The sequence below is a fragment of the Rhinoderma darwinii genome, chromosome 1 (genome assembly GCF_050947455.1).
Source record: "Rhinoderma darwinii isolate aRhiDar2 chromosome 1, aRhiDar2.hap1, whole genome shotgun sequence".
In the NCBI taxonomy this organism is placed as follows: Eukaryota; Metazoa; Chordata; class Amphibia; order Anura; family Rhinodermatidae; genus Rhinoderma; species Rhinoderma darwinii.
The window spans coordinates 158,048,883-158,066,469 of NC_134687.1; the positions used below are offsets into that span (position 1 = coordinate 158,048,883).

General features: G+C 41.6%; 1 protein-coding gene across 1 annotated transcript in view; it reads left to right on the forward strand.

The window, feature by feature from the left end:
• The window catches only part of BBS7 (Bardet-Biedl syndrome 7), a 69,641-nt gene that overhangs the window by 20,224 nt on the left and 31,830 nt on the right, over window positions 1-17,587 (forward strand). The window contains exons 3-10 of the mRNA XM_075860496.1: window positions 1,969-2,034; window positions 2,190-2,252; window positions 2,339-2,514; window positions 5,750-5,936; window positions 13,708-13,780; window positions 15,844-15,960; window positions 16,201-16,331; window positions 16,785-16,869. Coding sequence (XP_075716611.1) covers window positions 1,969-2,034; window positions 2,190-2,252; window positions 2,339-2,514; window positions 5,750-5,936; window positions 13,708-13,780; window positions 15,844-15,960; window positions 16,201-16,331; window positions 16,785-16,869 — 898 coding nt within the window. The remainder of the gene's footprint in view (window positions 1-1,968; window positions 2,035-2,189; window positions 2,253-2,338; window positions 2,515-5,749; window positions 5,937-13,707; window positions 13,781-15,843; window positions 15,961-16,200; window positions 16,332-16,784; window positions 16,870-17,587) is intronic.

Sequence of the window (17,587 nt, forward strand, 5' to 3'; positions counted from 1 at the left end):
TCGCTGCGACCGTAATGACTCCATTAATAAAGTTCATATGTAATTTAAACCGCAAGGTGAACACCGTAAAAAAAACCGCAACAAACAATGGCGAAATTGCATTTTGTTTCCATTGCCCCCCAAAAAAAGTCATAATAAAAATGAATCAATAAGTGCCATGCACCCCAAAACAGTACCAATCAAAACTACGTCTCGTCCCGCAGAAAACAAGCCCAAAAAATCACTACATTGATGGAAAAATAAAAAAGTTACGGCTCTTGGAAAGCGACGATGCAAAAACAAATAATTTTAGTTCAAGGGTTTTTATTGTGCAAAAGTCGTAAAACATAAAAAAACCTCTACATATGTGGTATCGCCGTAATTGTACCGACCCATAGAATAAAGGTAATGTGTTATTTACGTCGCACAGTGAACGGCGTCAATTTAAAAACGCATAGAACAATGGCGGAATTTCAGGTTTTTTTTTATAATCCCCCCCCCCCAAAAAAAGTTAATAAAAGTTAATACAAAAATTTTATATGTACCCAAAAATGGTGCTATTAAAAAGGACAACTAATCCCGCAAAAAAACAAGTCCCCATACAGCTATGTAGACGAAAAAATAAAAAAGTTATAGCTCTTTGAATGCGACTATAGAAAAACGAATAAAATCGCTTGGTCATTAGGGCCTAAAATGGGCTGGTCACTAAGGGGTTAATGACGTTTACCATATCCCACCTGTTCAGCCTAGCACAACTCCACATCACATGTATCCGGTCTGCATTCAGCTCGCTACATCTATGGCATGAGGAATATAGCCTGAAGCCCGTTTTGTAAAGCAACAGTGGGGTTCTATAAACCCTGTGTAATAGGTATAATTGGGAAAGTCTATACATTTCACTTAAGGAGGTTTTAGGAACCTGTTCCAAGACCTCCTGACAAACCTCCTCCCCTATAGGACCTACATCTCGTTCCCATCTCCCTTTTAAGGGAAAGTGGCTGATCTTTATGTGAGGCCTCAAGAAGGCATTTATAAAATAGTGAAATGACTCCCTTAGTACTCCCAGGTTGGGCTATTCGATCTACAAGTGAGGAGTGTGGAGCCTGCGTCAAGGTAGACTGCCTATTCCGTAAGTACCATGCAGGTCTCAATTAGAGATATTGATAGAAAGCAGAATGGGCAGGGTAAATTCTGATTGCAGGTCCTCAAACGACCTAAATACATTAGTGTTCACGAGTTGACTGTGAGCAATGACACCCATGTCCCTCCACCCATTAAACCCCTCCAGTTTGTCAAACTCTCTAAAATGTAAATTATGCCAGATAGGAGAGTACCACGTATTGCGTATTGCTGCCAGCGGGCTTCTGTGGTCAGGATTTGTAGTTCCAGCAAGCTTCAGAATCTGTCATAAAAAAAACTACAAATCCCTACCTGCATCTCTCCCTAGCGAGTACACTCCTGAAGCCTCAGAGCTGCGCTGCTTTGCTTAGAAGTTCTACCCATCAATCTTACAATGGTAACCTTTCTTCCTTAGTCTATCCATGCCACCACCCAGGAGTATAAGGCAGGAACAAGGAAAGTCTCTCCTCAGGACCCTCGTTACATAGGAGCTGTACTGCCCAATGTCGCTCATGAGCGCGTAGCGGTAATGTCGTTTGTGATTGCGCATCTCTAGGGACGGTGCGGTCACATGATGTCCCTGTAACCCCCATTTTGAGCATGTTGCATGGCGAAACTTGCTTTTCTGGATTACTGGTACCTGATGATTATGGAGCTGCGCGGACATAGCCGCTCTAAAAGGAGGCAGAAATGGTAAACCTTATATATTGCCAAATTTATGTCCCTCTGTTCAATTTATCTAGCAGTACTTAGTTGATAAAGTCCAACCCTTTGAGTAGCTGGATTGTCATAAATGCACTGTAATTTTAACTCTATGAATGACCGAGCCCTAGAGCATTCCTTATTTAGTACTTTTGTGTTTTGTTTTAGGTTGGAGTCACCTCGCAGAAAACCATGAGATTGCTCCCAGCATCTGGACGAAGAGCAACTCAGAAGGTAATGAACTTTTCATACTCTGACGTTGAATTTATCGGCCATGACTTGCTTGTCTGATGTTGATTAACCATTTACCGCTGTTAGTAGAATGACTGGTTTTGTCTATATTCCTGGAATTATTTATATGAAAATTATTTTAATATACATTTTCCTAGGTGGTAGTTGGAGATCACGATGGAGTGGTTACATGCTTTGGTATCAAGAAGAGTGAAGCAGTGGTAAGGGTTGTGTGGTACTGCTTAACATAAAAGGTTCCCTTGAGATTAGTTTAAGCTTGTGATGTTTATTCTGTGTTTGCCTCTAGCCGGTTTTTAAGACCTTGCCCAGCCAGAAGATCTCTCGGTTGGAGCTTGGAGGAGCTCTTGGCACAGTTCAGGAAAAGATATTTGTTGCATCTGGATCTGAAGTTCGGGGCTTTACAAAAAGGGGAAAACCGTTTCTATCATTTGAAACTAACCTAACAGAAAGCATCAGAGCCATGTAAGCAATGTGATCTATCCTATCATGGTATTGCTGACTTGTATGTCAATATAAATATCTATATAATTCCAATTCTATTAAAGAGAAATTAGGGCTGGGTGATTAGGACCTAATTCAAATCACGAGTAATTGAACATGTAACCTCGATTATGATTAATAAACAATTTTAGGGCCATTTTCATACCACACCCCCTATTTGCATGCCATGCCATTTAATTTATTTAGATCCCCTGAGCCTTCTGTATATAATATACCCCCTGCCACTGCTCCTCACACAGTATGATGTCCCTATAGCTGCCCCCACGCAGTGTAATGCCCCAATAGTGCCTAATAAAATACATACCCTTTTCCAATGACAAATGAAGGAGATCCCTCTGCTCCTGCGGTCTGTGTGACTCAGCGCATGTTTTCAGGTTCCGTTGCACTTCTGGCATATACCAGCATTTTAGGCATCCATCCTATTGGTCCACGGTGTCCTCAATGCCCACCCCATTTACTTTTGGTTTAGCCTCAATGTCCACGCGCCACAGCGAGCGGACTTTGCCGTCCCAATGGTATATACATGGATGACTGGGGTTATATACAGGAATAATGTGTGTTTTATTGAGGGATAATGGCGGGCTGGTATATACAGGGATGATGGGGTCCCTGTATATAACACCCATGATCCCTGTATATTACCTTCATCGTCCCTGTATATAACCCCCATCATTCCGGTCAGCGTGAGCAGCCAGCGATATACAGTGAATAGTAGAACATGGAATTGACAGCGTGAGGACACCGATACAGTTAAAAATGGGGGGGGGGACTAAATGCGCAGGATGACCTCGGTTATCTGCACTGAATTTCGGGTTTTGTTTTTTTTCCGATTTTAATTGCCCAGCCCTAAGAGAAATGTATTACATTGCCACCCCTTATCTTTATAAGGTATTTTTTAAGTATGAGATTCATCACATTTTACATGGAAAATTTAAAAAATAACGTTGTATAAATTTAACAGTTTACCTAACAGTAAGCCTATTGTTTTTTTTATTAAAAAAGTGAATCATTATGTCTACAAACATTTTTTAACATAATACAGGTTTAATATAAAATGTTATAGGGATTGTCCATTTGGACAGAGCGTAGAGCTGCTCCAGAGAATCACATGCAGTGTTTGTGCACAGGAAAGGTTAACTGTTCTTGCTAAGGAAACGGTGCTTTAAAACCATTTTTTTGGTAAAAATTTTAAGACCTTTGTCGTCAGCCATACTCAGGAGACTTGGGTGTGGGAACCTAACCTTTAGACCCCCCCCCCAACCCCCACGGTAGTCAGAATAGAATTTTCCTTGGTAGTTACAACAGTGTCCCCCACCTCCCCAGTCATCAGAGCAGCCTCCCCTCCTTCTTCCCCATTTGTCACATCAGTTTCCCACCACCTCTTCATCACCGCAGAATTCATCTTATGCCACCCTCTTCCTAGTATTCACATCAGGGACAACCCTGTTCAATCCCCTTCCTAGTAGTCCCAGCAGGACAGTCACCCCTAACTCACAGTAGTCGCAGCAAGGTCTCACTCCTCTCCCATATGTACTCCCCTCCCACACACTCTTGCGATGCAAACTCCGCTAACGTTTAGCTATAAATAAGCATTCTATTGCTGTATGTAGCTTCTAGCCTCGTTTTCTACTAATATAGAGAAGCAGACATTGCTATCATTATGAAAACTGATGTGTGCTTTCTCTGCACTACAGGAGCAGTCTCTGACTGCTTCTGCAGGGACAGATGGAGCTTGCTGTGGTTAACATCCAGCTCCTTGCATTCGGCAGGGAGGGCGCTACTTAGAGCGCTGAGCCCAAGGGAAGCCCCTGATGTCACTGTCAATATATGGACAGTGATGTCATGGGCTTTCAACTATGAAGTCCCCAGCCAGAGCATCGCAAGCGCTCTGGCCAGGGACTCCTGTCTTGGTAAAGCCCTTGATGTCACTGTCCATATATGGACAGTGACGTTAGAGGCTTTGTGATTTGAGAATCCCCGGCCAGAGCATCGGCAATGCTCTGGCTGGGGAGTCCGCTTTTAAAGGGAATCCCTGACATCCCTGTCCATATATGAACCGTAAGAACAGGGTCTTCTCCAGTCCCGGAGTCCCCGGCCAGAGTGCTTCCGATGCTCTGGCCGGGGTCTCCCTAGTTTAATGCCCCTGAAATCACTGTCCATACATGGACAGTGACGTCAGGGGCTTCCCCAGGGCCGGAATCCAAACCGAGCAATACCTGATGTTGTTCTCGTGAATTCCGGCCTTGGGAATGCTTCCCAAAGTATACGTTTAACGTATTTATATGACGGATGCTATAGCGTGGCATCTGTCACACATAGGCTCCCATGTAGGAAAAATGTATACCTCACGGTATTCATTTTTTTTTTTTTTTGCGAGATTGCTCAGGGTTGTATAGCGTAGTTATTCCATCCTCCAAGCGTAGGGCCAAAATGTGATGTGAACAGGACCTAAGCTAGCCATAGAAAATCTGAAAAATAGCTAGAAAAATACAAATTGCTGATGTTTTGCTCCCCTACAAAGTTTCTGTGTGCCATCAAATTTTCTTTGGATTGCCGTAGATTTGGAATCAAAATCATAAAATTACCTTAATGGAAATACCTCAGATTTTGTAAAGTGTATCTGACTCCTATACAATTTTGCGCTGTTTAAAGGCAGCATAATTTAGGGACAGATTCTTTGTTAGGCGAAATTAGCCCAATGGCAGAATACAGCAGACTCCTAGTTATGGGTCTGCTATATTCTTTATTAGGTGCTATTAGCCAAACAGCACAATATTTGTTTGTGGCGTTTTGGCTAATATTAGGGTGGACCTGTCCCCATACTTTGCTGCCTTTTGAAGTGAAATGAAGAAGAAATGTAGAAACAAAATGGAATTCGCATAGTTTGTAGTTTTGTTTAGGTTTGTATCTGAGGAGGATAGAAAACCTATATTAGACAGAAGTATATAGCTTATTGCTGAGCTTGTTGTTCCCGGCCTCAAAGATTTTACTTGGTGGAAACATCTAGTTGAACCGAACTCCTTTTTAAGGTGGGATTCTACAGCCCCTTAAATAAGGCCGCATTGTATGGTAACAGATCTGCTTTAGATGAAGCATGTCACAGTTCCTTTTGTTAAACTTGGTTGGGCAGTAGACCAAACTGCAACTTTACATGAATGAAGTATTTTAGCTTAAGATATGCTCTGTATTCTTCTAGGCATGTTTCTGGATCTGATCTTTTCTTGTGTGCGAGTTATATCTATAACCATTACTGTGACTGCAAAGACAAACACTATTATCTCTCTGGGGATAAAATTAGTGATGTCCTTTGCCTTCCAGTAGAGAAGTTGGAAAGGATTACTTCAATACTTGCATGCCAGGACAGAGTGCTCCGTACATTAGAGGTATGATGATTTTACATATTCAAAAGTGATTCACATAATAAAGTTGCTGATATTCGATCATTTATATTCGCAGTTTGATTGTATATTTATCTTTAGTGCTATTAAATAGATGTTATTGGTGCAGTATAAAATTGCAACATAGCCAGGATCGATACTTCCCCCGAAAACTGAACAGTATCTGACATCACAGTTTGAATGGGATTTCAGCTGTATGGCAACAAAAACATGATGTGAATCATGTCCAAGATATACATATGATTTTCAATTATTAAACGTATATGAGAGTTAGGGTTTGTTCACACAGCCTAAAAATCGGAAGCAAAACGCCTCCAAACATCTGCCCATTGATTTTAATGGGAAAAACTGGGTCCTGTTCCGACGGGCCGTTTTTTTACGCGCCCATTTTGGAAAAAAAACGGCCGCGAAAAAGAAGTGCAGGTCACTTCTTGGGACATTTTTGGAGCCGTTTTTCATAGACACTATAGAAAACAGCTCCAAAAACGGCTGTAAAAAATGCAGCGAAAATCACGAGTGGCTTAAAAAACGTCTGAAAATCAGGAGCTGTTTTCCCTTGAAAACAGCTCCGTATTTTCAGACGTTTTTGAGTTTTCGTATGAACATACCCTTACATTTTAGCAGTTTCTTTTTTGTATCCAAAATCAAAGGCAATAAATACTATGATGTATTATGTTAACTGATTCCACTCCCAGGCTTTCATGTCAGTCATTTGATTAAATTCAGAGGACATAGAGCGCAGGAGAAAAGGACAGGAAATCTGCATTTCTGTGAAGCCTAGGTGACTGTAACAAACATCGATGTATATGCGTGTGTATGTATCATTTATATTACACACAATCGGTACTGTGCAAAATAGGTAGTTGTGGAAAAATGCTGCAGTAAGAATGCTTTCAAGAAGCTCTGTCACCACATTATAAGTGGCCTATCTCCTATATCAGAAGATCGGCGCTGTAATGTAGGTGACAGCAGTACTTTTTATTTAGAAAAACGATCTATTTTAAACAACTTTATGAGCGATTTTTAGCATTATGCTAATGAGTTTCTTAATGCCCAAGTGGGCGTGTTTTACTTTAGACCAAGTGGGCGTTGTACAGAGGAGTGCATGACGCTGACCAATCAGCGTCATACACTTCTCTCCATTCATTTACACTGCACTAGCGATTATAGTTATATCGCTATGTGCAGCTACATACACACACTATAACATTACTGCAGTGTCCTGATAATGAATATACATCACTACCAGCGTGATGTTTATTCAGAATCCTGACACTTCTGAATCTTTTCTGTGAGATTCCAGCAAGGCAAGCGTAATCTCGTTTGAAAAGACAGGTTACATCGTAATCTCGCGAGATTACGCTTGCCTTGCTGGAATCTCACAGAAAAGATTCAGAAGTGTCAGGATTCTGAATAAACATTACGTCATGGCTGGTAGTGATGTATATTCATTATCAGGACACTACAGTAATGTTAGTGTTTGTGTATGTGGCTGCACATAGCGATATAACTATATCGCTAGTGCAATGTAAATGACTGAATGAAGAGAAGTGCATGACGCTGATTGGTCAGCGTCATACACTCCTCTGTACAACGCCCACTTGGTCTAAAGTAAAACACGCCCACTTGGGCATTAAGAAACTCATTAGCATAAAGCTAAAAATCGCTCATAATGTGGTTTAAAATAGATTGTTTTTCTAAATAAAAAGCATTACTGTCACCTACATTACAGCGCCGACCTCCTTATGTAGGAGATAGGGCACTTATAATGTGGTGACAGAGTCTCTTTAAAAAAATAGAAGTGTTAGGTGTGTGACATGCCAGCAGTCTTGATGGCCGCATAGACAACAAGCTCTGGCAGACCGGAGCTAACTCACGGATTACAAAGCACCTGCCAGCGACTTTTTGCAGCTCCTCAATAAGTGGAATGTTACTAGCGGCCATGGAGAAAACCGCAAAAAGCTAAAGGAAACAAGCCTCTGGAGCACTTTATCTTCTCGGAGGGAGAGAAGAAAGATGGCGCTGACTCCCAGCTCCATGTTGACGGAGGGGAGACTGCCTCATCCATGACAGTCGCAGTGCCGGCAGGTAACATAGCCTCCTGCACTTCAGCTTCTGTGGAAGCAGGACACAGTCAGTTCTCCTTGAATGGAGACTGAAATTCACCTTCCCCAAAAATCTCAGTCGAGATGGAAAGCCCCTCTCCCCTTACGCAGGAGGACATTCGCTCTGCACCGATACAGACGTCTCTCTCTATTATTACTTGTATCCCTCAACGACTTCAACTCGGTCTCCATCACCTTTGAGAAGCCCTGCCAAACAAAGGTAAAGGCTAACTGACATATCGGGAGGAGAGGATCACGATGGGAAGCCTCTGGATGCATCCGACTGCCCGGACAATTTCTAATTTCAAACTTCAGATAAAACGGTGTCTGAAACTATGCTAAAAACTATGCTCCTGGTGCTTAGGAGCTCCTTGCCTCTTCAATTCTCTTTAAACTCTCTGAGAGAAAGTCACGCATATGGAGGACAAAATGGAGTCCTTTAGCTCTGCCCACGATGAGATGGTGGATTCGCATAATTAATTGGAGGAGAGGTTCTCCTCACTGCAAACAAAGATGGTGAACTAAGCGGATAGAAATCGTAGGAATAACATAAAATTTAGGGGGATTCCAGAATCCATTCCTAATGCAGAGCTCAAGACCTATCTATGACAATTTACCAAACGAATGCTACCTACCAGCGCTGAGTGCGAACTTAGCATTGACAGGGCTCACAGGGTTCCGAAACCAAAAACCCTTCCAGATTCTATCCCTAGGGACGTGCTAGCCCGATATACGTTTTTTTACACTAAAGAGGGCTTGATGGAGAAGGCGAGGAAACACCAACTGCTTCCACCCCCATATACCACCTTGAAGTTATTTACTGATCTATCAGCAGAAACTCTTCAGGCTAGGAGAAATTTCACCTTTGTCACCATGTCTTTGAGGAAGCACTCTATAGCTTACAGATGGGGCTTCCCGACCAAACTGCTGGTTAATCATGCGGGCGACATTTGTGTCATCACCACTGCTGAAGAGGGCATTTCTATGCTGTCAAGCTGGAACATTCCAGTTGCACAAGCAACCTCATTGCCCTTACCTAAGAGACCTCCACCTCGTTGGCTGATTAAAGACTGGACTGTTGCGGATTGAACTTCACTTTGTTGCTATTCTGATCTTACCTGAGTGAGTATCGATGGCCTCTTATTGTGCTGTTCTTACTTTTGCCCTGTACTAGTGGTTTAACACCGATACCACTGCGCCTGGGTGAGAATATTCTTTGTTATTACAGCACTAGAATGCTGTTAATCTCTTTTGTATTCAGCATTTATCATTGTTTCTGTATGTTTTTGATACCTTTCTTCGTTTCTGTTACTGATGTGCTCCTATATCTCTACAATCTCTATATCTCTAATTCAGGAATAAGTGGGGTTACCATAGCTCCTGTTTTAAACAATGAGCCTTCTAATCCCGCTACGTTGCAATCATAGTGCACATCATTGGTCCTTTTTATGGGGTTCTGCGGATTCTCCTCCTGTAACTTGGTTTGGTTTGCATTCCGACCTTCAGCTGTCTTAACACATGTATCTCATGTACCGCTCGTTTCATCACTAATGTCCTTATCTCGATGTAAATTTTCAATGTACTTGCTCAATGTGTGATTGCAATTATTTGGAAAACCTTCAATAAAAAATAGTGTTAATAGGTTGGGGGTTTTTTTTTTTTTTGTTTTTTTTTTTTCAATTCACAAAATACAAAGTGAATGAACAGAAGCAAAATTTAAGTCATATCAGTATTTGGCGTGATCGCCATTTGCCTTCAAAACTGCATCAATTCTTCTAACTACACTTTCACACAGTTTTTGAAGGAACGTGGCCCGGGAGGTTGTTCCAAACATCTTGAACTAGCTACAGATCTTCTGTAGATGTAGGTTTCCTCAAATCCTTCTGTCTCTTCATCTAATCCCAGACAGACTCTACCATGTTGAGATGAGGGCTCTGGGGGGGCCATATCATCTCTTCTAGGGCTCCTTGTTATTCTTTACGCTAAAGATGGTTTTTAATGACATTGTGTAACGACGGGGGTAGGGAAACGAACAAGTGAGCCCTAATCTAACCGCCACTCTGTCCCTGCCTACTTGCAACGACCCGCCCTAGGCGACGGGGTACAACTGGGCGGCGGTCCCTACGCTCAGTAAGTGCACGAGACAAACATACAAGGGAATACAAAGCAAAGGGAAAGGGGCAGTTGCCCACGGCAACACCGTGAGCAACCAGAGTGGTGAACGAGCCATGTCAAACCAGGAGAGCACGAGGTACCAAACGCAGAGCAGGAGAGTAGTCAGTAAGCCAGGGTCAGAATGGAGCAGGATCAAATAGTTAGGAGCTGTAGCTGGGCCAGGAAACCACACGGAAAGAATCACAAGCAAAGGAGGAACAGGAAAGACAGGTATAAATAGACAAAGGGCGGGAGCTAGCTCCGTCTGGCCAGGCTGCGATAGGCTCTCCCACTCCTAAGCCTGCCATCCTGAGTGGTGGAAGATGGAGTCAGTCTCACAGACGTAGATTCAGGTGCAGACTGATTACCTATGGGAGTTAACCCCGAAGCTGTGCCTGGCAGATCCTTTACACATTGGCTGTATGTTTGGGTTCATAGTCCTGCTGCAGAGTAAATTTGGAGCCAATCAGATGCCTCCCTGGTGGTATTGCATAATGGATAAGAATCTGCTTGTATTTCTCAGCATTGAGGACACCATTAATCCTGACCAAATCCCCAACTCCATTTGCTGAAATGCAGCCCCAAACTTTCTAGGAACCTCCACCATGCTTCACGGTCTCCTGCAGACACTCATTATTGTACCGCTCTCCCGCCCTTCAGCGAACAAACTGCCTTCTGTTACAGCCAAATATTTCACATTTTGACTCATCAGTGCAGAGCACCTGCTGCCATTTTTCTGCACCCCAGTTCCTATGTTTTCGTGCATTGTTGATTCGATTGGCCTTGTTTCCACGTCTAAAGCATGGCTTTTTGGCTGTAATTCTTCCATGAAGACCACTTCTGGCCAGACTTCTCCGAACAGTAGATGAATGTACCTGGGTGCCACTTGTTTCTGCCAGTTCTGAGCTGATGGCACTGCTAGGCATCTTCCAATTTGGACGGGAAGTAAGCATGATGTGTCTTTGACCTGCTGCACTAAGTTTCCTTGGCCGACCACTGCGTCTAAGGTCCTCAATGTTGCCCGTTTCTTTGTGCTTCTTCAAAAGAGCTTGATCAGCACATCTTGAAACTCCAGTCTGCTTTGAAATCTTTGCCTGGGAGAGACTTTGCTGATGCAGTATAAGTACCTTGTGTTTTGTTGCTGTGCTCAGTCTTGCCATGGTGGACATTTGACATAACACTGTATTCCACAACACCACCTTTGTAGCAGAGTTTAGCTGTTCCTCATCTGGTTTTAAGCCTCCTACACGGCTGTTTGTTACAGTTAAAGAGGCTCTGTCACCAGATTTTGCAACCCCTATCTGCTATTGCAGCATATAGGCGCTGCAATGTAGATTACAGTAACGTTTTTATTTAAAAAAAAACAGCATTTTTGGCCAAGTTATGACCATTTTTGTATTTATGCAAATGAGGCTTGCAAAAGTCCAACTGGGCGTGTATTATGTGTGTTACATCTGGGCGTGTTTACTACTTTTACTAGCTGGGTGTTGTGTATAGAAGTATCATCCACTTCTCTTCAGAACGCCCAGCTTCTGGCAGTGCAGACACAGCGTGTTCTCGAGAGATCACGCTGTGACGTCACTCACTTCCTGCCCCAGGCCCTGCATCGTGTCGGACGAGCGAGGACACATCGGCACCAGAGGCTACAGTTGATTCTGCAGCAGCATCGGCGTTTGCAGGTAAGTCGATGTAGCTACTTACCTGCAAACGCTGATGCTGCTGCAGAATCAACTGTAGCCTCTGGTGCCGATGTGGCCGACACGATGCAGGACCTGGGGCAGGAAGTGAGTGACGTCACAGCGTGATCTCTCGAGAACACGCTGTGTCTGCACTGCCAGAAGCTGGGTGTTAACGAACAGAAGTGGATGATGCTGATTCGTCAGCATCATACACTCCCATTCCTAACGCCCAGCTAGTAAAAGAAGTAAAAACGCCCCGATGTACGCACATAATACACACCCAGTTGTACTTTTACTGTAAACACGCCCAGTTGTACTTTTGCAAGCCTCATTTGCATAAATACAAAAATGGTCATAACTTGGCGAAAAATGCTCGTTTTTTAAAAATAAAAACGTTACTGTAATCTACATTGCAGCGCCGATGTGCTGCAATAGCAGATAGGGGTTGCAAAATCTGGTGACAGAGCCTCTTTAATGACTGTGTTTCAACCTACATATGAAAATGTTGATCATTCTCACCGAATTGGTTAATCATACACCTGACTATAATCCTACAAAATCCATGACTTTGTGCAAGTTTACCTACGAGAATTAATGCTCTTTTGAAGGCAAAGAATAGTCACACCAAATACTGGTTTCATTTAGATCTCTCTCCTGTACATCTTTAATTTTGTATTTTAATTTATAAAAAAAAAAATAAATAACACTTTTATTTTTGAAAGCATTCCTACTTTGCAGCATTTTTCCACAACTACCTAAAACTTTTTCACAGTATTGTATATGTAGAAAGTAACAAAACCAGGACTTCAAGATTGATGAAAAATGTTGGTTTAATCACTACAAAGGGGGCAACGTTTCGGTTCACATCTGAAAACAAGGAGACGTTCTGCCGACATGATAGAAATGTATGGGGACGAGAGATTGTAGTAACGAGTGCTCGTCCCCATACATTAATAATCGCTCCTCGTGAAGGGAGCAAACAAGCGACGATCAACGAGCGGACTTGTTGATTGCCGCTCTTTTAGATTGTCCACGTCGGGCTGTGTAATTGGACCCTTAAGGCCCGATTACACAGGCCATTGATTGGGCAAACGAGCGTTCATGTGAACACTTGTTCCCGATCATTGCCCTGTGTAATCAGGGTAGCGATCATCCGATGAACGAGCAACAATATTATCATTGTCGGCAGCACATCTCCCTGTGTAAACAGGAAGACGTGCTGCCGACATTATAGAAATGTATGGGGATGATTGCTTATGTTTACAGATGACTGATCGGATATTTTCACACGCTTAACCAAAAACGTCTGAAAATACGGAGCTGTTTTCAAGGGAAAACCGCTCCTGATTTTCAGGTGTTTTTTAATCAAACTCGCGTTTTTGACAGCTGTTTTTGGAGCTGTTTTTATATAGTCAATGAAAAACTGCTCCAAAAACGTCATGCACTTCTTTTTCGCGGGCGTCTTTTTACGTGCCATTTTTGGGAAAACGAGGCGTAAAAAAACGCAACGTCAGAACAGAACGCCGTATTTCCCATTGAAATCAATGGGCAGATGTTTGTAGGCGTTCTGCTTCCGATTTTTCAGAGGTTTTTGGAGGTGTAAACTCCCCCGAAATGTGCCTGAAAACACTCCGTGTGAACATACCCTAACGATCGCTCATCCCTATACGTAAACAATCATTGCTCCGTGTGAAAGGAGCAAACGAGTACCCACCACACAGAATTTTGGACCTACATAGATAGTTTATTTTCTTAATCTATTGATATAAACTATCTTTACAGTTTATTGTTAATATTCAGGTTATTATTTATTTCAAGGGTTCTGATTTATTGTATGAAATTGAAGTTCCTGGTCCACCTTCTGTCCTGGCCTTGAATGGAGGTGATGGAGGTTAGTATTTCGTTGATCTGTATTAAGTCATAATTTATGTTTTTTGTTATGTACTCCAGATAACATTGTAGTGTAGTAGAAATTGGCAGGGTTCTGCTATAGAGCAATTACTAAAAATGTTAACATTTAGGCACTGCTCACACAGTTTTTTTTGCCGTAGGAACTGTGGCATAAAACGGTTGAAATTGCCTCCCATTGATTTCAATAGGAGGCGGAGGCATTTTTTTCCCACGACAGAAAAAAACGGCGCAAACTGCTGACTCTTTTTGAAGCATTTTTTGGTGTGTTTTATGGAAAAAAAACGCTCCCGCTTTTTTCCTTTGCCTGTTAAAGAAAGAGGTAGAAAACACAGCAAATTCGCGGCAAAAAACACCTATGGTACAAGACCACATAAAAAAAAAACCAGCTGATTTTTAAAGGCAGATTTTTCTGCCTGCAAAAAAACTCTGTGTGAACAGAGCCTTATACTATTAATAATTTTGTTGCCAGATGTTGGAGTCACATGTGCACCCTCTCGTAGTCAGACCTAGTAGATGTTCCCTACTGTCTCCATTCAATATTGGTGTACCCAAACAAATTTTATCTGGTATTTTTTCAGGGCAGATAATATTTTTTTGCTGCTGATACAGGGGAATACATAGAACGTTGAATTTTCAGAACTTTATTTCATTGTCATTATGTATTCTCATGCTTAGAGTATAAATGGTCTACCTAAACCCCATTATGTACCCGACATTAATCGCTGCATCCTATAAACATATGGGCTACCAATACGGGGATTGTATCATGGTGATCCTCAGGTCTTTCTATGCCCAAAATCTATACAGGAAATGCTTGCAATGATTTGTACTGGGAATTACCACTTCCATTGATGCCTTCATGATAAGGGTATCTGCACACGACCTATTTTCAGGCGTAATGGAGGCGTTTTACGCCTCGAATTACGCCTGAAAAGACGGCTCCAATACGTCGGCAAACATCTGCCCATTGCTTGCAATTTGTCTTGCAATGTCCTGTGCAGACGAGCTGTCATTTTACGCGTCGCTGTCAAAAGACGGCGCGTAAAATTACGCCCACGTCAAAGAAGTGCAGGACACTTCTTGGGACGTAATTGGAGCCGTTTTTCATTGACTCCAATGAAGAACAGCTCCAATTACGTCTGTAAAAGACGCTGCGAAAAACGCGAGTACATGCAAAAACGTCTGAAATTCAGGAGCTGTTTTCTCCTGAAAACAGCTCCGTAATTTCAGACGTATTTGGCGTTGTCGTGTGCACATACCCTAAGAGGGCAGAAATCTCTCTCTCTCTCAAAAGGTGTACAGATTGACACAGGATCAATCATCAGCCTTGCTGGGGATTAAGCTTTATTTTATTCAAATAACTTTCATGGATAATATGACACAATACAGTATTGGAGCAAATAACCGCAAAGGTGACCTCTAAATCTATGAATATAGCTGGATCTGCTGAAAATACTTTGTTTATTGCTACCATCTATGCTCATGGTAGCCTATACACAGACATGCAGTAAGTTAAAGTTGTCGTCTCGGGCCGCTATAGCGGAAATGTAGCATTACAGAGCAGCCATTGTGTTCTGGCACAAAGAGCAGGTCCTGAGCAGGGAAAAACCCAAGATGGCTAATACAGCATAGGAATGGCATATACCCGTCATAGCATGTATAAGCAAACTATAGAATTTCCCCCCAGTAGCGTGTTTATACTGCTAGTGCTATATACATATAGAGGAAATGGCATAATATGTGATAATACAAATTAACTGACAAAGCCAATGTAAATGTGCACGGTTAGGTGAGCACATTTATCAGACAAAAATAAGTCATTGCCCCAAATCGTTTTTCTATTCTCTCAAACATCATGCATGTTGGGGTAGTCTATTACTATTGAGACACGTAGAAGCAAAAAAATACAATAGGCGGAGGGGTCGTTTCAAAAATAAGTATTGCCAGGACACCGTTTAGGGGAAAGTGCTGTTTCCCTTTAATAAAATAGATGTATATGTCAACGTCAACCTTCAAATTCAGCCAAATGTGTTTTATAACCAGGGGACAATGGGGAAGAGCTTTTGTATGGAACATCAGACGGAAAGATTGGATTAATTCATATTGCAAGAGACTCACCTGTACCTAAATGGGAAATATTCAATGAAAAGAAAAGAGGAGGTTTGTATGAATATCTTTTTATGCTTTTCCATGCTGTTTATCTACAACAACAAACTATTGTAGTCGCCATTACGAAACAGGGTTATCTAGAGAAAACCGAATCCTTAGTTACAAGAATTTCTATATCAGATACAAGGTATGTGTAAAATAAGCAAAGCAATAGGCGGAACCCACTTACAACAACTAATTTAAAGTAAACTACATAGATCTCTAATCCTTGTATTTTATTTGTCTTGTTAGGCGTTTTGTGCATTGACAACTTTGATATTTTGGGAGATGGAGTGAAGGACATATTGATTGGTCGAGATGATGGGACAGTGGAGGTATATGGCTTTGACAATGCAAGTGATCCGGTTCTCCGATTTGACCATGTAAGTTCATGCATATAGTAACTATCTTTTTGTAAACATTATTCTCTATTACAGATTCGTATCAAGCCTGATTTCATGTATCCATATTTGACCAGATATTTATAATCCTAAATTCATTTATACTGTTGTATGTTTTCTGTAATAAATTGTTAGAATAAAAACTATTCTTGTTCCTGCTGGTAATACATATTTGCACAGCCAGGAAGGGTTGGGAGCATTTTAACTCTATAATATTGTAAAAAAAAAAAAAAAAAGACCTTCCAGATGCTGAATATTCTGTGTAAAAATACATTAAATTAATTAAATGCCTACATAAATTATCCTGATTGGCCCGTTACCTCTATTAAAACTTTTTTTTATTTTTTATTTTTTTTTAAAGAGGGCCGATTCTGTGTTATATATATATAATGATCCCACTACATTCTACAATTGTTTTCCTTTTTGTTTTCTTAGACCTTGACAGAAAGCATAACATCCATCCAGGGAGGCTGTGTTGGGAAGGAAGGTTATGATGAAATTGTACTGTCCACTTACTCTGGTAGGTCAAATACTCCATTGAGTTTAGTTTTAAAATGGGTTGTCCCGCGATGCTAGACTATGTACACCTTTTTGAAAACTTTTTGTTTTAATAAAAAAGTGTATCAGTGTGTTAACAGGATCCACCGGTTATCGATCACATCTAATTTATGAATTTAGATGTGATCGATAACAGCTGGTGCTCAGGATCTGCTGTCACTGAACCCGTCAGTCCCGCTGACCTGACGGATACAGGTTTCAGCGCTAGATACAGCTGCTCTGTATACAAGATACAAAGCAGCTGTATCTCAAAATGTAATTATTTTTTTTAAATAATATGTAATTACAAAGTTGCACCAATCCCACTGATACACATTTTTATTTAAAAGAATTAATAAAGGTGTCCATAGCCTAAATAATTAATTTCTCTGTTAGATCACACAAAACATAAACCTTTTTCCAATTGAAATCATTTAAAAAAAAAAAATGCTTTAAGGCCCCATGTACACGACCGTAGAATTTGTCCGTAATTGCAGACCGTGATTACGGACCAATTCACTTCTAGTGACCACAGACACCTTCCTGTATATTTAAAGGAAGGTGTCCGGGTCGTAGAAAGCCTCCGCAAAAGATAGGATATGTCCTACCTTTTTGCTTTTTATGGCCCGTGCTCCCATACTTTGTAGCTGTCCGCTGCCGGCCATGCCCATAATCGCGGAATGTGATTACGGGTACGGCCG